The 21,352-nt window shown below is 43.7% G+C and overlaps 1 protein-coding gene across 10 annotated transcripts in view; it reads left to right on the forward strand.

Annotated features, from left to right (window-relative positions):
* Nucleotides 1–20,921, forward strand: part of Fat1 (FAT atypical cadherin 1) — a 117,035-nt gene extending 96,114 nt beyond the window's left edge. For 6 of the 10 annotated variants that reach the window (XM_026786948.1, XM_026786954.1, XM_026786951.1 and 3 more), the window contains 16 exons: nt 628–1,017; nt 2,373–2,587; nt 2,888–3,025; nt 4,097–4,240; nt 4,716–4,913; nt 5,228–6,029; nt 6,812–6,943; nt 8,378–8,535; nt 9,126–9,588; nt 10,443–10,596; nt 10,763–10,873; nt 12,504–13,135; nt 13,869–14,006; nt 16,458–16,517; nt 18,474–18,509; nt 19,470–20,921. In XM_026786948.1, the coding sequence (XP_026642749.1) occupies nt 628–1,017; nt 2,373–2,587; nt 2,888–3,025; nt 4,097–4,240; nt 4,716–4,913; nt 5,228–6,029; nt 6,812–6,943; nt 8,378–8,535; nt 9,126–9,588; nt 10,443–10,596; nt 10,763–10,873; nt 12,504–13,135; nt 13,869–14,006; nt 16,458–16,517; nt 18,474–18,509; nt 19,470–20,098 (4,400 nt within the window). In that variant the 3' untranslated portion in view covers nt 20,099–20,921. Of the gene's footprint in view, nt 1–627; nt 1,018–2,372; nt 2,588–2,887; nt 3,026–4,096; nt 4,241–4,715; nt 4,914–5,227; nt 6,030–6,811; nt 6,944–8,377; nt 8,536–9,125; nt 9,589–10,442; nt 10,597–10,762; nt 10,874–12,503; nt 13,136–13,868; nt 14,007–14,561; nt 14,615–16,457; nt 16,518–18,473; nt 18,510–19,469 lie in introns of all 10 variants that reach the window. The other 4 variants (XM_026786955.1, XM_005362562.3, XR_003378305.1 and 1 more) reach the window with 3 other exon arrangements.
* The last annotated feature ends 431 nt before the right edge of the window (nt 20,922–21,352 follow it).

A 21,352-nucleotide genomic window follows, 5' to 3' on the forward strand; every position in this document is an offset into this window, starting at 1 on the left:
TTTAAAAAGTGACATTTTAAATAATTCTTGGTCACTGAAGCCAAATATCAAATAGATGTCATTTTAATAAGACCCTAGCATTGAAGGCATAGGGGCTTACGAGCCCCATATTCCTAGATGAGGAGCTATTGACAATTTATGCTTCTGATGGAGGGAGAGTGAATTTCCTTTAAGCTGTGGCCCCTGGTTGGTCACCCACACTCTGATAGGTGCCCCCATACCCATGAGTAAAGAATAGCACACATTTGACATGGTGAATTATTTTTTAAAAAGAAAAAAACATAAGAAGATGGGAAGGAACATAGATGTGGACCGAGGGGGCGCTAGAAGTGACAGTGAATATTACCTAACTACATATTATAGATAGTTCTCAAAAAAAAAAATAATATTCCATTGAAAAAGTCTCGGCTACTGTCCATGTAGTCTCAGTGAGAGCCTAAAAAGTTGAACATCTATGGATCATATGTCAAGTCTAGAAATTTGTAATTCAGAGTATGTTTTCAGATCATCTACATGGTGGGGTCTTTAAAATACATCTGTTTGCATTTTATCATTTGAAAATGTCCCGTGTTTTAAAAATGTTACATTCCTCACTGTGAAACCTGATAGAATTTTATGCTTTGCCAGGACTGAACCGGAAGATTTCCTACTCATTGATCGACTCTGCTGATGGGCAGTTCTCCGTTAACGAGCTCTCTGGGATTATCCAGTTAGAGAAGCATTTGGACAGAGAGCAACAGGCAGTGTATACTCTCACTCTGAAAGCAGTGGACCAAGGACTGCCAAGAAAACTGACGGCTACTGGCACCGTGGTCGTGTCCGTTTTGGATATAAACGACAACCCGCCCGTGTTTGAGTACCGTGAATATGGTGCCACCGTATCCGAGGACATTCTCCTCGGAACCGAAGTTCTCCGGGTGTACGCAGCGAGTCGGGATATTGAGGCAAATGCAGAAATCACCTACTCAATAATAAGTGGAAACGAACATGGAAAATTCAGCATCGATTCTAAAACAGGTAACCTTCCCTGTAAACGAGGAAGCCCTCATTCCATACTGAGGGCTGGATCTGTCTCCACTTCATGCTAAGGGATGGGTCCCATGTCCTTAGTTACTGGGTGTTCCCAACAGGTAAAACTCAAGTATTCTCTCTGTTATTTAGACTGGGATTAAAAGGGGTTTGGGAAGCTCCATACTCAAATTCTGTATAGTCACTTCTTTCTGGCATGTCTGTGTAGAAAGCTGCTGACTCTCACCCAGTCTAGTGATGGTGTATAGTGTCCCTGGTTTGCCACGGTAGGATGCTTAGGGTAATGAACCTTGTGTAACTACTCATTTTATCGCGATTATCAAAGGCATATGGAGTGGCTTCCCAGGTCACACTATTCTTTTGACCTCTTAGATCCTAATTCCCACACTGGACATCCGTTAGTTCTTCTTTACCATGCCAGCTGCATACACTAGTTGACAGAGATTGGATTACACCGAGCCAGCAGTCTTGTGGGGTCAGCATTACTAACTCCTGCTTTGTGAATAGAGGTGCAGCTGTGTTAGCCTGTGGTCTAAAATACCTAATAACTCTCTGGACATGGTAAAACTTTGCTCTTTCAGACTGCACCTAGTTGACTGTTGTGTGTGACTGTTTCTGATGAAGCATAGGTGTCCAATGACGCCATTCTATAATATATTTTTAATGTCTGTTATAAATGTCCTTAGGAATTTTATATCAACTATTCTTTTAAGTAGGATAGACCAGGATGAGCCAAGGAGAAGTGTTTCAAGTGTTGTTAAGTCAGTAAGGGATTTTATTTTATTTATTCAATTGTTTATGGGAAGCAGGATATTGGTGTGTTGTCCAGGCTGGTCCTGCTGCAGCCTTCTAGCTGCTGTTAGTAGAAGCATGTATCCCTGTGTCCCATCATTGTAAGAGGGGATACCTCAGAAACTTCTTTGCAAAAAGGACATGCATGAAAATAATAACAATAAGAAAAAAACCAAAAGGCACTGAGTTGAATTTTTTTTAAAAAAATTGTGTTTAAACTGAAGTTTGTGGTAAACTACGTCCAGGAAGGAATGAGACCTGCCATCATTTTTAAAACTTTATAGTCATTTAAAGCAGAGATAGCATTATTGACGGGGACAGAAAATTAGACATCACTCAGAATAGAAGGAAGATAAAGAAATAAATGGGGATATTGGGCGGGTAAAAATCCTAATTTTAATTATTTAATTAAACCAGAAAATATACACAGTTTTTGTTTGTTTTTGTTTTGCTTTTGAAATGAGAACTAAGTGTGTTTAAAGGTGGTAATGTTGTAATAAGAACAACCTGGAATTGCAGAGGGCCGGAAGTAATTCTGTCTCTCCATACAGGGGCCATATTCATCATTGAGAACCTGGATTATGAGAGCTCCCACGAATATTACCTGACCGTGGAAGCCACGGATGGGGGCACGCCCTCACTGAGTGACGTGGCGACGGTGAACATCAACGTCACGGACATCAACGATAACACCCCAGTATTCAGCCAGGACACCTACACCACGGTGGTCAGTGAAGACGCGGCCCTTGAGCAGTCGGTCATTACGGTGCGTGGTTTTCCTCGCTTCTTGCCTCTTCTGCATCTTTAAGGAGCAACCAGTAAAATCATTCCAGTTCTTCTACTGGTTCTGTTTAAATGTGGTAGCGCGTTGAACTGTTCAGCCAGAGGACATAACTTGGCGCTAGAGTGCTCACCTAGTCCCTGTGAGGCCGCGTCTTCCCGCTGAATCTTTAGAAGGTCCTTGTTGAGCCGGTTATTGGCTTTGAGTAACGGCCATAAAACAGCTCACTGTTATTTCTTCCAGCCCTTCCTTAGCTGTTTCCTAAACGAGAGTGATATTTCCTAGATTATGGCTGATGATGCTGATGGCCCTTCAAACAGTCACATCCACTACTCAATTATAGAAGGGAACCAAGGAAGTCCATTTACGATTGACCCCATCAGAGGAGAAGTGAAAGTGACCAAGCCCCTAGACCGGGAAACGGTAAGCTTGCAAAAGGCATTTAAACTGTCGACAAAGTACTAAAGTGTTGTGTTCGTATCTGTGTGGTATAATGTGAGGTCCCCAAAAGGAACCCTCATCCTAGGAAATCACTTATTAAAATAGAAATATCTTGAAGTGGATTAAAGTTTCAGCTCTTCAGATTTTTTTCCCTGAGTTACTGAAGAGTCTGTGAAACACGACTGTTAAGCATAGAAAATTCAATTATACTAGGCAGAGTAAGTGACCTTTTTTAAGCGCAGGATCTTGCTGTATAGTTGAGGCTAGCCTCAAACTCACTGAGGCTGGAACTGCAGGTCCCTTTCAGCATACCTGCCTGAAATGTAGTGATTGTAACTACAGAACCAGGCTCTTCTGACACATTAGTATCCACTAGGAGATGGTAGAGGCGGAGGCCTGTGGAGTTCTCAATTATGTTACGGTTGAACACCTCGCTAGGTCGATGTCCTACAGAACGGTGCTCTGGGATTTAGCCATCTCCCTGGCTGCTCCCAACGCTTACTCTAAAGCTATCATAACAGGCACTGCCCTGGCAGGGAAGCTGACTCACTTGACCTGCTATCTTTTACAAGAGGCCACAAATATAACCTTGAGGGATTTAGACAACTCGGTATAATCCGAGTGTGAAATTGAAGGTGACGGTGGCCTGGCGTATATCTGCACACAGGGTGAGAGGCAACGTGTCTCTTTTCTGCCTCAGCACAAGCTAGCTTCTTGGGCAAGTGACATCGATGGTATCACCAAAGTAAGAGCTGCTGGGCTCGGGCAGCAGTGTCCCTAGTCATCTCTATAACTTGTCTCCTTGTTTCTAATAGGAGACTGTAAGAAGTTCTAAAACCAAGCATTTGAATAAGACCCCAATGGGAGACTATCAGAGAATCTGCTTCTTGTTGATAGCTATTTCTGTTGAGAAAATAGTGCACGCACTGGTTGGGAGTTTTCGTTTTTAATCATAGGGCGCTGCCTAGACAAAAGCTTGGCAGACGAGGTCCGCGATTGCCAGTTGATTGGCCCCGTGCCAATGAATGGGGGTTCTGTGTTTCCGTTGGGCAGATCTCAGGTTATACCCTTACGGTGCAAGCTGCTGATAACGGCAGTCCACCCCGAGTCAACACAACCACCGTCAACATCGATGTGTCCGACGTCAATGACAACGCACCTCTCTTCTCCAGAGACAACTACAGTGTCATCATCCAGGTAAGGGGGTTGGTGTGCTGGGGGGGTGGCCCCTTCCATCTTTTCACTGGCTCTCGTTTGACACAGACCATGATTTACAAAACCTGGAACAGATGAGATTAGAGGATCCCTCCTTAGTCTAGAAGAGTCGTTTACAAGACACAGGTCAACTTTCATCCGTTTCGTGCTCTGCTCTTTATAAAGATATTCTCACTGATCTAGGATTAACTAGGAAGAACTTTTCGTAATCTTCTAATGCTCTGATTTCCCCTCCCTTCTCCCCTAACCCCCCATGAGTCCACCCTCCCCACCCCTTGGAGACCCCATCCCTCTCCCATGTCCTTCATGTCTCCAGCTCTCTCTCCTCTTCCTTGATTTATCAGCAGGAAGGTTTTTTTTTTTTTATTGTCCATATGCTTATCAGAAAGCCTCACGTGTCCCTTACCGTATTCACTTGGTCGTGTGGACAGCTTTTGTTCTGTTTGATATCACGCAGGAGAACAAGCCAGTGGGAGTCAGCGTCCTGAAGCTGGTAGTCACAGACAAGGACTCTTCTCACAATGGCCCACCCTTCTTCTTTACTATTGTGAGTGGAAATGATGATAACACATTTGAAGTGAACCAGCACGGGGTCCTCCTGACGGCTGCGGCCATAAAGAAGAAAGAGAAGGACCATTACCTTCTGCACGTTAAGGTATCACAGTCTTTCTTCGTGGTTTCGCTTGGATTCATAGAGAACAGCTTTCCTTACGTGTTACGGAAAACAAAAGAGAATATAGTTTGTTTTTTTCCCAATGCACTTTCAGTTTTGGCCTAGTTGCACTTAGGTTACCTTTTCATAGGCAGGCATGGAACTTAGTGTCTGTATGTGTAAGCGACAAAATAGCTGTCCTTTCCTTGGTGGGCTCCTGTTGATAAACAGTTGATAAGTTTGCAGAACTTAAGCAAAACACCTAGATGTTTATCAAGTAGTTGTGACAAGGACTGAGGCAACCTCTATTTTTGTAGGTGTCTGATAATGGGAAACCTCCGCTCTCCTCGCTGACGCATATTGACATTAGGGTTATTGAGGAAAGCATCCACCCTCCTGCCATTTTGCCACTAGAGATTTTCATCACTGCTTTTGGAGAGGAATATTCAGGCGGGGTCATAGGAAAGATCCACGCAACTGACCAGGACGTGTACGACACACTGACATACAGTCTGGATCCCCACATGGACGGCCTGTTCTCGGTGTCCAGCACGGGGGGCAAGCTGATTGCACACCGAAAACTTGACATCGGCCAGTACATTCTCAACGTCAGCGTGACAGATGGGAAGTTTACCACGGTGGCCGACATCACCGTGCACATCCAGCAAGTGACGCAGGAGATGCTGAACCACACCATTGCCATTCGCTTCGCCAACCTCACCCCGGAAGAATTCGTCGGCGACTATTGGCGCAACTTCCAGCGGGCTTTGCGGAACATCCTGGGTGTTAGGAAGAATGACATCCAGATAGTTAGCCTGCAGCCCTCCGACCCACACTCGCATCTGGACATATTACTCTTTGTCGAGAAGTCAGGTAGCACTCAGGTTTCAACAAGACAGCTTCTGCACAAGATTAATTCTTCTGTGACCGACGTCGAGGAGATCATTGGTGTGAGGATACTGGACGTGTTCCAGAAGCTGTGCGCAGGGCTGGACTGCCCGTGGAAGTTCTGTGATGAGAAGGTGTCTGTGGATGAAAACATCATGTCGACACATAGCACGGCCAGGCTGAGTTTTGTGACCCCCCGACACCACAGAACAGCTGTGTGTCTCTGCAAAGGTAAGAGCACGCATGTGAGTGAAACTGAGGGTTACAGAATGTTCTCTCTCGGGGGCACTGGAGAGATGGCTCAGAGGACTCAGGTTTGATCTCCAGCACCTGGTGACCCACATCGTCACCCAACCTGTAAAACTCCTGTTCCGGGGATGCCCTCTTCTGGTCTCCATGGGGACCAGGTGCCCAAATATACATGCAGGCGAAGCGTCCATATGAAGCATAAATCTAATTAGTCATAATCAGTGAAAACCAGGAGTCAGATATCAGGAATAAGGGCATACTGGGATTAAAGGTGTGTGCCACCACTGCCCAGCTTCTATGGTTAACTAGTGGCTAGTTAACCCTCTGATCTCCCGGCAAGCTTTATTTATCAGAGCACAAACAAAATATCACACAACGTCTATACACATGATAAATAAAATTAAATTAATTAAAAAAAAAAATAGAAGAAGAGTGTTTCATGGCCGGACCTGGTAATCCCGGTCCTATGACCCCAGCTACTTGTACTTGGAAGAATTTTTAAGTTCCAAGCCACCCTAGGCTAAATAATCAGTCCAGGTTAGCCTGGGCCACGCAATGATATCTTGTCTCCAAACTGAGAAAAGGGCTGGAGATAAATGTAAGCCAGGTAAGCCGGTGGGAGAGTGCTGGTCTAGCAGACAGGAGGCTGGAGGTTCAGCCCTCCAGGGCCACGACAATAAATAAAGAGATCAGTAATGAGCTGCTGCTGCTTTTAATTTATTCCTGTGTTCTCACGTTTCTTCCTCCTGTTTTTCTAAACAAAGATGGGAAATGCCCGCCTGTCCACCATGGGTGTGAAGAAAACCCGTGTCCTGCAGGCTCCGAATGTGTCCCTGACCCCAGGGAGGAGAAGTACAGCTGCGTGTGTCCCGGGGGCGGGCATGGTAAATGTCCAGGTGAGCGCTCCCGTGACCAGGTGTGCGTTCATTTCAAACCATTGTCACTTAGAACGTTTCCGTGTTTGTTCTCCCGTTTATCGCAGCAAGCTAAGTGCAGAGGTGAACGGAGACTAGAACCCTGGGCTAGCGCTTGGCGCTGAGCCCTTCTCGGTGGCCGTAAACATCTTCAGAGCTTCGTTTTTCCTTTTTGCTCTCTCTCCAATCCTGATTTCTACCACAGCCCTCAACTTCTTACTTTATTCCCCTGCCTAGCTCTCTAAGGCCATGTTCCCATCCCGTTATATGTAATCCTCACTTGTTTTTTGTTTTTTTTTGTTTTTTTTTTAGGTTTTTTGAGACAGGGTTTCTCTGTGGTTTTGGAGCCTGTCCTGGAACTAGCTCTGTAGACCAGGCTGGTCTCGAACTCACAGAGATCCACCTGCCTCTGCCTCCCGAGTGCTGGGATTAAAGGCGTGCGCCACCAACGCCCAGCCTCACTTGTTTTAATAGCTGGGTCAGGTCACCATTCTCTCTGGATGGAGGCTGTAATCTGTCTTTCCTCCTAAAAATCTTCTGAAGTTCATTTGTCCATACTGGGGCTTTCCCTGCTCTGTTTCATCATGTTCTAAAACTAAAATCCACTGTCAAAAATTAAATATATTTTTTAAAAAAATTTAGGTATACTGTTAGTTTTGAAAAAAATTGAACTAATAATTCCCATTTTTTTTCTAGCCATCCGTGAAGTTCTCATCTACTTATCTATATTTAAAGCTTTCGATTAAAAGCCATATTTCCTCCTTAGTGGGCCTAAAATACTTACTTAAGTGTCTAACTTCTCTTGCTGCTGAAGGAAGGAATCACTGATAATTAGTTGGTGTTAGCCTTTCCTGTCGTGTGGCTTACCTCTTGGGCTGTCTGTTTCTTAATGTCTAAACTCTTTATGAATTATGAATATTAGCATGCTTCCTATTGCAGTTTACCCTCCCTTCTTGATATTGGTCTTTGTTTCGTTAAATGTGCCTTTTGTCATTTTGAAGTTGAATTTTTGTTTAGTCAGTTCTGCATAACTTAATTTTCATTTCTGGAGGCTGATACGATTTTCATCTTCCTTGAAATGGGGATTGTTGTGTGTTTTGCTTGACAGGTTTTGCCAAATCACCTCGCGGCTACATCACTATTTTCTGAAATTGCCTCCTAATAACTTCCATAGGACAGTTTTCTATTTAGTTCTGTTATTATTTTAGAACTTATTTCTCTGTGATAGAGTGCTGTCATTCTCCACGTGGAAAGTCAGTTGTGCTGTGCTGTCTAGTAAAGCCAATAGATGCTTCCCATTGCTATAATCTTAAGTTTAAAAAAACAAAAGCCAGCCTCTGGGGAAAGAGAGGTATCATGCTTTTAATAATGTGCTAAAGTTCGGTGCTGATAGAATTGTTCTTCGGCAATCCTTAGGGAGTTCATCGATAACCTTTACTGGAAACAGCTTTGTAAAATACCGTCTGATGGAAAATGAAAACAAATTGGAGATGAAACTGACCATGCAGCTAAGAACCTACTCTTCCCATGCAGTGGTGATGTATGCTCGGGGAACCGACTACAGTATCCTGGAGGTGTGTGTTCATACATCCTTCCTCCTCAGGTTGTGCAAGACTATGAATGTAAAATCTATTTTACGTTCTGACTGTCCCATTGAAAACGGAGAAAGAAAGATGGGCTTATTCCATGTCTCAGGGATTTGTGGCCTGAATAATTTTTGACACTTGGGTGGATCAAAAGTTCTTTCTGCCACTCAGCAGCAAAGAAATTTACTTCTGATGTTCTTTAACAAACGTTTTTTTAGACACGTGACAACCAACACTCAAGTCTGTCCCTTACATCTTCCTAATATTACCATAGTGTATAGAGAGATCCTATATGGTATTTTGTGTGTATATGTAGGCTGCATGTGTTCAACTGTTAATTATTAATCACTTCCATGTTATTTTTGGATGTGTGATTGGCTTTTGGGAGCCCCCAGACGATCCATTTATGTCATTTGTATAAATAGATAAATGAGTTTGTGCTCTTTAGCTCCCAGTCACAAGTTTGCCTTGCTTCTCCCCTCGTTTGCTAATCATACCCTTCCTGTAGAAGGGTTCCTTCACGGACTGCCGTTGAAGACAGTATGTGATTGGTGTGAACGGTATTTATTCTGTTGTAGATCCACGCTGGAAGACTGCAGTACAAATTTGACTGTGGAAGTGGCCCTGGGATTGTCTCCGTTCAAAGCATTCAAGTCAACGACGGGCAGTGGCACGCAGTGTCCCTTGAAGTGGAGGGAAACTATGCTAAATTGGTTCTAGACGAAGTCCACACTGCCTCGGGCACTGCCCCAGGGGCCCTGAAAACCCTGAACCTGGATAACTATGTGTTTTTTGGCGGCCACCTCCGCCAGCAAGGAACAAAGCATGGAAGAAGCTCCCAAATCGCCAATGGTTTCAGGGGCTGCATGGACTCTATTTATTTAAATGGGCAGGAGCTGCCTTTGAATAACAAGCCAAGAGCCTACGCACACATCGAAGAATGGGTGGATTTATCTCACGGGTGCTTATTGTCAGCCACAGAAGACTGCTCCAGCAACCCTTGCCAGAATGGAGGCGTGTGCAACCCCTCACCTACTGGAGGTAGGCTTCATACTGCTATGGTCACCCGGATGCAGTTTTCCCAGGTAGCATTGGTGTGCCTCCTTTTACTTGATGACGTCACTTCTTGTGTTCACCACAGATAGTGCAGTCAGAACTAAGCAGCATGTGTTGTAACTTTGGGCCAGTCTGAGGGGCCGGTGTTTGTTTACCATGTTCTTTTTCTTCCTGCAGCAGTGTCCATGGCCAAAGATAAATTAGAGCCGTGTCTAGCCTTTAAGGGAACAGAGAGATACTGTCTTGCCGTGTTCCCTAAAGGCATATCATTGGAAATAATACTTGTGGGTATTAACACATCATTGAATGGTATCGCTTGTGTGTGTGTTCACCAGGGCTAAATGCATTTGACCCATTAGCCTTGTGCAATTATCATTAATTAAATATAGTCATGAATATTTTATCACGTCTCTGTTGAGCTTATCCAAGATGAATGTGTTACATTTTAAAATCCAAAATCTAAAATGCTACAAAATCCAGAACTTTCTGGCTGCCAGTATGTTATTCAAATTTCCAGGGTTTGGGGCATTTGGGGGGTATCAGATTTCCAGTTTGGAAATGTTCCACCAGTAAAATCTATAAAAAATATTCCTGAATGTAAAAACCTCTAAAGTCTGTGTCCTTTCCCATCCCGGAATCTTGGATGAGAGATACGCAGCCCATGGCATTAGGAAGACGGCTCCCCATATGGATAGCTCTTCACCCAGAGAAAACGGATATTTTACTGCCTTTCATAGATCTTGGGGGGCTGTGTCTTCACTTAACGCAAAGGTAAAAGCACATGAAACCTTTCCTGGTCATCGAGTAACTGGTGTTTTCGTTCTTTCCCCGCTGCGTAGGTTATTACTGCAAGTGCAGCGCCTTGTACGTAGGGGTGTACTGTGAGGTGAGCATTAACCCGTGCTCTTCCAACCCCTGCCTCTACGGTGGCACCTGCATAGTGGACAACGGAGGCTTCGTTTGTCAGTGTCGGGGGCTGTACACCGGCCAGAGGTAGGTTTGTCTTTCTTAACAAATTGTAAGGTCGAATACTTAGAGCATGGGATTCTGCAGAGAAGTCACTGCGTTCTTCACTTGCTGATGCTTTCTGTTTGGTGTCTTTTATTTGCGCTGAACTCATGAGGGTGTTTTGTATGTTTTCTTTTTCTTCCTGATTTAGATGTCAGCTTAGTCCCTACTGCAAAGATGAGCCCTGTAAAAATGGTGGAACATGTTTTGACAGTTTGGATGGTGCTGTCTGTCAGTGTGACTCGGGCTTTAGGGGAGAAAGGTAAATGGTTTCTTTCGAGCTTCATACCGGCTGTCCCTTTCCGCGGGGTACTGACCATTATTAACACTTCAGCCACTTACATGCCTCTCTTCAGAATGTGTGGTCTTCATTGGTCTTAGGACTTCTAGACCAAAGGAAGTATCAAAAAGATTAATATACAGTTGGAAAACCCTGCTTCTGTCCTGTGGTGCTGGTATTTATAGGTCTGTGGGTCTTTGGCAGGGAGCAAATGCTTGTGCACTGGTTACCTGGTTGCGTTTATTGTGTTTTCTTAAGCAGGTACCCGTGACACGGTGCCGTGTATCCTAGATAGAGAAACTTATGACTGTTTCTCCCAGTGTTTTGTTACCAGCATTGATCCAGCATCTAAACCTTTTTGGTTTTTCCTTTGTAACCCCAGTAGACGCCTAAGAGGGGTTCTGACTTAGATGTTTAGACATTTAGAGTTCACGAAAGACTATGCACCTATATATCTTAGGGAAAAATGTACAAGAACCTCTACTCTCAGATGCAGCTTTGTATTTGGCAAGTCTTTTGTCAATTCTCTTTTTAAAAGTTAGTGGAGTCGGGCATGGTGGCATACTGTTTAATCCCAGCACTCAGTAGACAGAAGCAGGTGAATCCCTGTGGTCTAAGTAGTGAGTTCTGGGTTAGCCAGGGTTGTGTAGTAAGACCGTGTCTCAGCAACAGTGGAGAGCTCCTGAGGACACGTAATTTTACGTGCCTAGCACAGAAGATTGAGATAAGTGTCCTTCTGCCTCGTTAAGCTATGAGTGCATGGCCTGCCTGGAGTGATTCTCTATCACTGTCCTGCAGACATTCGCGTCCTGAATTTTGCCTCTAGTTATGCAGCCCCAGTTCATTTGCTGATTTTTTTTCCCCAACCGTGATCAATAAATATTCCTCTATATTTGACAAAAATATGCCAGTATTCAGAGTTTTTATTCTAGCTGCTCATGATTTTCCAATAGTTTTTTTTTTTTCTCCCAAGTGAGAAAGCCGCCTAGGCGTGAGGAGTAGAGGCGCACCGCAATCCTGCACGTCCCAGTTTAGAAAAGCAGAAGGGACGCTTTGTGGTCTGTTCCGTGAGGGTGACATGCCCAGAAAGACAATTCTGGAAGACGTAACATTTTAAAATGGGAAGTGTGTGTTCTAGCCCTTTCCGAGGTCCCACGGCGCTCTCGCAGTCCCAGACAGGACCGTTTCCACTGAATTCCCTCTGGCCCACAAGAACAGTTTGCAGCACACACTCCTTATGACAGTGCACCTCATCGTCCCATTTCTGAATGGTAGGGCTGACTGTCAGACCTTGAAACAGCTGAGGTTTTAGCCCGTTGAATTGATTTAGTAATCTGTTAACTCTGGAGAAATGTAGGTAGGCATTGCTTGGTATGGTTACCCCTCAAGTATCCATGCAGTGTATGAGCGAATGACTAAGTATTCTACAAAAGGCCCGGCCTTTGCTCTACTTTCTATTTTTGTTGTTTTCTGATTGTTTTACCATCCACTTTGTTTTGGCATCTCTTCTGAAGGAGGGGGTGTTGTGTTACTGCGGGTTCATCCTGACGGATGATGGGACTGGCGTGGTCTGCTATCTGTTACAGCGATCTCTCACTCTTCTCCCTGGCAGATGTCAGAGTGACATCGATGAATGTGCTGGGAACCCCTGTCGGAACGGCGCCCTTTGCGAGAACACCTACGGCTCCTATCAGTGTAACTGCAGCCAGGAGTACAGAGGGAAGCACTGTGAAGACGCCACTCCCAACCTGTACGTGTCCACGCCCTGGAACATTGGCCTGGCTGAAGGGATAGGAATTATCGTGTTTATAGCCGGGATTTTCCTGCTGGTGGTGGTGTTCGTCCTCTGCCGGAAGATGATCAGTCGGAAAAAGAAACCCCAGGCCGAACCGGAAGACAAACGTTTGGGGCCGACCACAGCTTTCTTACAGAGACCTTATTTCGATTCCAAGCTGAACAAGAATATTTACTCCGACATACCACCCCAGGTGCCTGTCCGCCCCATCTCCTACACTCCGAGCATTCCAAGTGACTCTAGAAACAATCTTGACCGCAATTCTTTCGAAGGCTCCGCCATCCCAGAGCATCCAGAATTCAGTACTTTCAACCCCGAGTCTATGCACGGACACAGGAAAGCTGTGGCCGTGTGCAGTGTAGCTCCAAACTTGCCCCCACCACCACCTTCCAACTCCCCATCGGACAGTGACTCCATACAGAAGCCTAGCTGGGACTTTGATTATGACGGTAAGAACACGTTTTCCACCTCTCCAGGGCCACTGGGATGGCTCTGAGGCGGCTGGCTCAGCTGTATTTATGGGGCTGGCGGTAATGCTTTCCAACCTGAAATGGTGACGAAAACTCAATTGGATATTCCCATTCCTAGCTGGGCCTGGGAGCTTGGAGTTTTCTTAGTAAATTAGATCTAATCGCGCTCTAAGTGATATTCTGGAAGGATCATTTCACTTTTGTAAACAGTACACATTCTCAACTATGATTTGGGGTGTTTGATTATAACAAGAAGTAATGGGTAGGCTATGCTAATTAGTTTTTATTAATAGCTTTTAGTTAATTATTTGTTCACTTATATACTTACTATATTTATAATTATTATATAATGTGTCATTCCTACGCTAATTAATTTTTTATTACAGCCAGACGAGGTAGTTGAGTTTCCTATGAGTGGTGTTTGTCATAGTGGCTTAGCACATACCTGAAGCTTTAGAAAAAGCCAGCTATAGATGCTATTTTAGGATGAATTTTGGTTCAACACCTCTTCACAGGCTTCTTTATGGAGAAATTCTAATTTGTTGAGTCTTTTGAGAATATCTGTAGGCCTCTTTATTGTTTCGTCTCTGGGATGCTTCCTTAGCTCTCTCACCTCCGTTCCGTAGCTCAGGCACTAAGCTCGGCTGGGTACTTGCTTATAGACTATGAACCCGAGGGAACTCACTGCTCACCTGCCCTGCCTTCCTTTCAGCCAAAGTGGTGGATCTCGATCCTTGTCTTTCCAAGAAGCCCCTGGAGGAAAAGCCCTCCCAGCCCTACAGTGCCCGGGAGAGCCTGTCCGAGGTGCAGTCCCTTAGCTCCTTTCAGTCAGAGTCCTGTGACGACAATGGTGAGTGTCGGGGTGATGTGCTGTGGCCACTTGGAAAATGCCGTTCATGTTCATGGCGTTCTGTAGTGATGTAGGTGGACCGGGTTCCCTGATTAAGTAGGAAAAATGTCCCGTTTCCCTTGGCGTAAATGTATACTACGGTATAAGTGCTTACGTGAACTTGTGCCAGGGAAAATATTGAAAGATACTTCAGTCATAGGGTACTTGCCTAGCGTAGACAGGGGCCTGGGTTCAGTCACTAGCATTGCAAAACAAAACAGTGTTCTTACTGAAATGCTATTTTAACTAGAACAATAGGAAAGAAAAAAATAGTTAATTTCAACGGTTTGGCTGTTCTTGTGTTATTTGTACTTTTTTGTGCATAGCAGTAAGTGTTACGAAAGCTTTGATTTTTTTTGTTTGTTTGTTTGTTGTTTTTGTTTGTTTCTGACCTTGCAATGCACACACTCGTCTGTGCACCCTCTGATGTGTAGAAGTCTGAAATGTTCACTTTCCATCACACCTTTGGTATTACAAGGTTTTATTTGTCTCCTCCCCACCCCACTGCTGCCCCAGCTCCCATTTGGATCAGAGCACACTGACTGAGAGCAGAGTGTAAGAGATGGCTAGTAAGTTGGATTATATTTCTAATGAAGAAGGCTTGCAGTGGGATTTAGGACACCAGCTGTGTTTGTCTGGTTTTCCCAGGATGCATCGTACTGACGTAGACAGCCTCACTGTATCAGCACACGTACAGGAAATGATCAGTACTGTGATAGTGATTGTCTCCTGGAAAAGATTGAATCTCAGAATTGTATGCTCAATTTTAATTTATGCAATGTGTTTACATATTAAGGATATGTTAACATTGTAAAGAAGAGATTTGCTAATAACTATCAGTTTCAAAATAACATAACATAGTCCAAAATAACAATAGTCCGTCATCAGAGCAGTATAATTTATAGTGAATCGCATCTCTGGGTCCCTGGGTCTGCTTGTCTATAGAACTTTGCAACGCCCTCGTTAAAGGTGAATGTATTCTATTTCCTGAAGATTTCAAGCATGATTTAGCATTTAAAGCATATGCTTGTTTACTCCTGAGTGGAGAATATAGATGTATTGTTGGTTATTAAACCAATAAGAACAAAACAGGATTATTTCTCCCATTAGTTTCAGTTTTCAAAAGTTTGTACTGCCAACTTACATGATTTAGACTTTGGCCCCTAAACGCCATTCAAAAATAATACTTTTGAGAATTGTCAGTATTTTCTTTCTTTTTCCTTTTAAACCTCACTCTTAACAATATTCAGATGCTTTTGCAAAGTCACTGCCAGGTTAGTTATAAAAGTTTTTAGGTGAAGCAGTGTGGGGAGGGTCTGCACAGGACCGTTGGTGATTTGATCGTGGCGTTCATTGTCAGCCACAAAGTTCAAGTCTGTGCCGAGTGTGCACTTGACGCTTCGTCAATAGTTTCCTCCACCACGGAAGTAGTTAGCGTATGCTTAGCAGCCCAAGAGATCACAAGTAGTTCTTGTGTGGTTCTGTAGTATACGAGTCCACTGTCTCGGGGCTGGAGGCAGGTGTCAGTGGAGCTGCATCTCTGCAAGCTCTCAGCTCCCTTGTTCTCCAGTGCCTAGCAGTTGTTCACCTTCTTGCTAATTCAGGCTCCTAGCTTTCACCGTTCACTTTGCTCCCCATTCAGTACCTGTAGTAAAAATGCCAAGCTGCACCCACAGCTGGGATGGCTTCCCTTTTACAAGCCTGTCCAGTCCACTCAGCCCACCCAGCTAATTCGGGAAACTTCCGCCTCCTCTTCATATGAGCCTTGATGACAGCAGGACGGTTTTGTTTGTTTGTTTTTCATGTATTAGGTAAAACAGTCATTAGATCCCGGGATTAGAACGTACCAACTGTTTACATGCACATTTATGCTGACGTTGGTACTTTAAGCTAATCTTACACAAATGCAGAAGATGTCTGTATAGTATCTGTGAGACGAGAAATGCATTCTAAGCAAAAGGGACGCAACCAGTTTATGTTGTAGTTATGTTAGATTTTTGTTGCACATGTATCTCCCTAGATTTCCTTATTCTCAGGCAATAAGAATATTTTTGAACGTGTAATCGTTTGTTCAGGAGATGTAGATCTGAATTGTTTTCTTCCCTGATATAACCCATAATTATAACTGTAGGACATACTTAGCCGAAGCTTTTCCTCTAAATCCACTAAAACATAGCTGATTCATGCACTTGATTGATAGTAACTAGCCTGTATACAGCTGATGAGAAATGTCCTGAGACCCGTAACTAGTGGGGGCGTGCAGGGGTCGTGCATAATTGCCTAATGGTATCAAAGCATTGTACATTTTTAAATTAAGGGATAAATTGCATTAAATTAAGAAATTTTATTTATCGCACTGTTTTCTACTAAATAAGGATTTTCCTAATTGCTCTTTTTGTGCCTTTCTACAAGCTTCCATAGTGACTGTAATACACCTTGTCAACCCTGTCGTTGACATGGTGAATAAAGAAGGTATAAGTGCTCGTGTTTTGTGTTTGTGTTTCCAGGTGACTGTCAGTGGGGTGACGTGTTTCTGCCTATTGTCCTGTTATTAAAGTAGTTCATATTTTGGGGAGGTTTGGTGACTTTCGTTTGGGGGAAATGTGTGTTCACAGTGTGAGTGCGTATGAAAACATTTGCATGTCTTTTCGTTACTTGTTTTTTTTAAGTATTGTGGACGGCTGCTGAAAACATGGAGGCTAGTTCCAGTTACGCTCAGACTGCGTAGGTCCGTGTTGGGCCCGAGAACTTTCATTTTTAATCAGTTTACAGTTGGCTTGGGTCTAGAAATATCCTGATGTAGAAATCATCCCTTGGAAAATGCTTGCATAGACCATGAAGAGCCTGCAGTTGCGCACATACTCACTCACACACACACACACACACACACACACACACACACACACACAGAAAAAGACATGCAATAATCAAGCATCTCTAGCAGTGAACACACAGATTCTTCCACAAGACCACAGCTGCAGGTGCAGGTTTCCTACTGGATTTGGAGAGAGAGGAGCAGGGCCAGTGTTTCATGTCAAAGGTTACAGTTACTAAGGGAACTGAATCTCCCTTAAAAGTACTGTGTTTTCACTTTGTAAGTCAGGACATTATCTGTATTTTGTCTACCCAATTTTAGTTGAAACATGATGACATTCCAATACGTTAAATATTTATAGTTTAAAGAAGCAGAAGTCTTTAAAGAATTTAAGCAGTCTCTTCCATGTAATTTCTACTGTTTTTCTTATCTAAAGTGAATTTAAAGTTGAAAACTCATATAAGTGTAAAGGGTTCTCAAGTGCCTCTATAACAAAGGCTGCCAGTCCTCACCTACAGAGAAACGTACTACATTATAGCAAACAACTCCATAGATGCTGTTCCTGAATGCCCACTTTATTCATATTTTTGAAACCTCTGTCTTTTCTGCTTTTGTTTACACTCTACCAGAGAGGTTAATCAGCTACTAACTTGCTAAAATTAGTCCACTGTCTGGGTTTTCAAGGACACTGTGCAGTGCACAGAGAGCGTTAGGGACACTGTGGAGTACACAGAGAGAGTTAGGGACACTGTGCAGTGCCCAGAGAGCGTTAGGAACACTATGCACTGCACAGAGAGCATTAGTCCTGCGTAGAGCAGGCAGCTACAATTCTGCCATGATGACTGTTCTCACAGTGATGATGACGAGCTTACCTAAAGGGCCCTGTTTGACCCACATTGTCTTAATTCTACCATAATCTGTAAGGTTTTCACCTCATTTCATAGAGGAAATCAATCTAAAGCTTCCCTAGGCTAAACATTCCATGGTCTTGAGATTTTCTACCTGCTTCTGTGGACTTGGGGCCAGAGTTCTGTGGGTCGTGCAATCAATGGGACAGAGACAGGAGCTACAGATTTGGTGGGAAGGAGCCAAGCAATAAATGCAGCTAATGAAGGAAAAGGTTGGCAGTATAAATATAAAATCACATTGAGAGGTGCATAGGGTCTTGGGAGGTGGCCGGCGTCCGGTTGGTTCTGAGCATATAACATCAGTTTCTCTGAACTTGGACTTTGGAAGCACGTATGTGCACACTGTGAGGCGCCATGTGTTTTTAGATTATCACTTTAGCACCCAATCAAACAGTATCAATACATTGCACTGGTGCCTGCAGCTTATCATTTTCCCAGGAAAATTCCGCTTCCAGGGTTCATAGCAAAGTTTCTAGTGTACCCTTGCTTGTCTTTTTTCGTTTCCACGACCCATTGGGTTTGGGCAACATGAGTTTCTCATTCGCACTCACTAGAGAGCATGAGGTAAAGACAGTGTGTCTGGCTGGCTGGGTCTTTATAAACACGTTATATCATACCATGTGCTTATGATCTGTGTTGCCATTTCCGCCATCTATCTGTTTTAATTATCGATGTTTTCTTTTCTTTCTACTCTGCCACCAAAAGAATCTTTGGCTGCTCCTGACCTCAGCAAACCAAGAGGTGACTTATGCATGCCAGCTGTGCATTGGTGATCACTAAAAACCTTCGGGAAATACTGACCCGATGCCGACTTGCTTCACTGGGGTGCTTGGTGCTACAGCAGTATTTAGGGCCATGGTTGGGCACTGCCGTGTAAGATGGATGGGTCGTCTAACCTTCTCTCAGCTCTCGAAGATTTTTTAAACCCTAAAAAGAGTAAAAGAAAAACACCTACCCTTAAGTTAGGACTTGGTTTTCTTTTCTTTTTTTTTTTTTTTAAGGTATTTTCATACTGTCCAGAAAGACCCTTGGTCCTTTTAAATATAACCAAGATTTATTGGTATAGCCTGTTGCAAACTGTTATTTTAACTCTTACTTGGTTTTATTTTGTTTGATTTAGGGATATAGCCTCTACTAAAATAGCTCATCATGGTTACTAAAAATAAAACTATTACTGTTACCTTTAAAAATAAAACTATTACTGTTACCTTTACTACTGAGTTTTAAAAGGCTATTTATATTATTTTTAGGTTTGCCTTAATTAGTATTTTTGGGATGACAGGCAACACAGAGCCCAGTAATATTTGAAATTTCCCCTACTAGAGAGAGACCTTGGCTTCAAATGCTTCTTACTAACTTCCTATACTACCTTCATATCGAGCAGGGCCAGCCATGACAGGAGGGAAGCTGAAGAGTGGTTGGGATCGGTTGTAGAAATGCATGTGTCTTAAATGATAGAGCTGCTTCTGTTGGAACTCTGTTGCCTTGAATGTCAGATGTGGACTAAACCATTCCGGGAAGAGGGTCCGGATGTTGGGGCTGGGCTGTGTCTTCAAGGCAAAGGGTTTGCAGAGCCATGCGCTTGGAATGGAGCGAATGCACGAACACCTCTGTGTCTTGCCTACGATACACTGAGCTCTTTCCCCAGGGCACAGAAGCTGAAAGAAACAAACTGAAAATCTCTTTTTCTTTTCTACCCAGGGTACCACTGGGATACATCAGACTGGATGCCGAGTGTTCCCCTGCCGGATATCCAAGAGTTCCCCAATTACGAGGTTATTGATGAGCACACCCCCCTCTACTCGGCAGATCCCAATGCCATTGATACTGACTATTACCCTGGAGGCTATGACATTGAAAGTGACTTTCCACCCCCACCAGAGGACTTCCCCGCGCCTGATGAACTGCCACCATTGCCTCCAGAATTCAGCGACCAGTTCGAGTCCATACACCCTCCCAGAGACATGCCTGCTGCAGGGAGCTTAGGATCGTCCTCCCGAGGTCGGCAGAGGTTCAACCTGAATCAATACCTGCCCAGTTTCTACCCTGTCGATATGTCTGAACCTCAGAAACAAGGCCCTGGGGAGAACAGTCCGCGTAGAGAACCCTTTGCCCCCTACCCTCCGGGGTATCCAAGAAACTTGGAAGCCCCCACCATAGAAAACATGCCCATGTCTGTGTACCCCTCCACAGCTTCCTGCTCTGACGTGTCAGCGTGCTGTGAAGTGGAGTCTGAGGTCATGATGAGTGACTACGAGAGCGGGGACGAGGGCCACTTTGACGAGGTGACAATCCCTCCGCTCGACGCCCAACAGCACACACAAGTGTGACGCTCAGACTCCTCCCCAAAGTGCCTGGACTTTTAACGAACCTAGAGACGGTATCAGTGATCTCCGCATGGTTCTCTGCCGCGGTCTGACGGGCTTCTCAGCGAGCTGCAGCGGGCATGGCTGCACGGAACCACACACCTCTTGACATGTTAGCCATTTCCAGTGTCCTGACCGGTTGACTGTCATCGATAGGGTTTTCATCGCCTGTGCCATTTCTGAGCATCTTTTTCGTATTTAGATGTGTCTCTGTTAAAATAATGAAACAGAAATCAGTCCTGTCACCCTGTTAGCATGATCCATGTATTTATATAGATTCGATTATTTTAATTTCGCTTTTTTTGTGTGTGTAAATTTTATGTACAGATTTGATTTTTTTTTTTTTTGTCATAGTTTTAACTACGTTTTCAGGATGCCTTGTGCATTTGTTTTCCTCTAGATCTGGGTGGTGTTAGCGTCGTCCGTCACCTAGCATCCTGATTTTTCTAATGTAACCAGGGTTTCACTCTGTTCCTTCCTACTGATGTGTGGCATCTCATCAACACATCTCGGTCCGGTCATTTATTTCTAGCTGTACATATAAGGTGAGGAAGACCTGTTACTGGACATGTCTTAAATGGGTTGCTGTATTAGGATTATAAACATTTTTCATTATTGGAAAGTGTAAAGGGGACCTTCTGCATACCTGTTTAGAACCAAAACCACCACGACACAGTTTTTATAGTGTCTGTATATTTGTGATGCAATGGTCTTGTAAAGGTTTTTACTGAAAACTATCATTAGCCAGCCTTTCTTACTGACAATAAATTATTAATAAAATACTTTAGCTTTACTGCCTGGTTTTCTTCTGCATTTCTATTGTTGTTCGTGATTCGCCTGGTAAATTGGAAAAGAGGAATCCATACAGATGTGAAGTCTCTTTCCAGTGGACGAGCCAGGCCAGGCCATACTTATGTATGTAGCCACTAGGTGTCAGTATATGGCTAGAAATTTTTTTTTAAAGAGCCTCTTCCTGTTCTTAAGCCCTCCTATCCCAGCTTCCCTGCTGCTGAGATTATAGTTGCCTACAAACATGCCCAGTTACAAAACACATCTATTATAATTTTATATATATATATATATGTATACACATACATACATATACACACATATATGTATATATAGATATGTGTTGTATATTCATATATATCTTATCCAAAAATTTCCTCTTTACACTTTTTAATTAATACTTTCACTAGTCATAATTTGAAAATCTTC

This window comes from Microtus ochrogaster, linkage group LG7_11, assembly GCF_000317375.1.
Source record: "Microtus ochrogaster isolate Prairie Vole_2 linkage group LG7_11, MicOch1.0, whole genome shotgun sequence".
Classification (NCBI taxonomy): Eukaryota; Metazoa; Chordata; class Mammalia; order Rodentia; family Cricetidae; genus Microtus; species Microtus ochrogaster.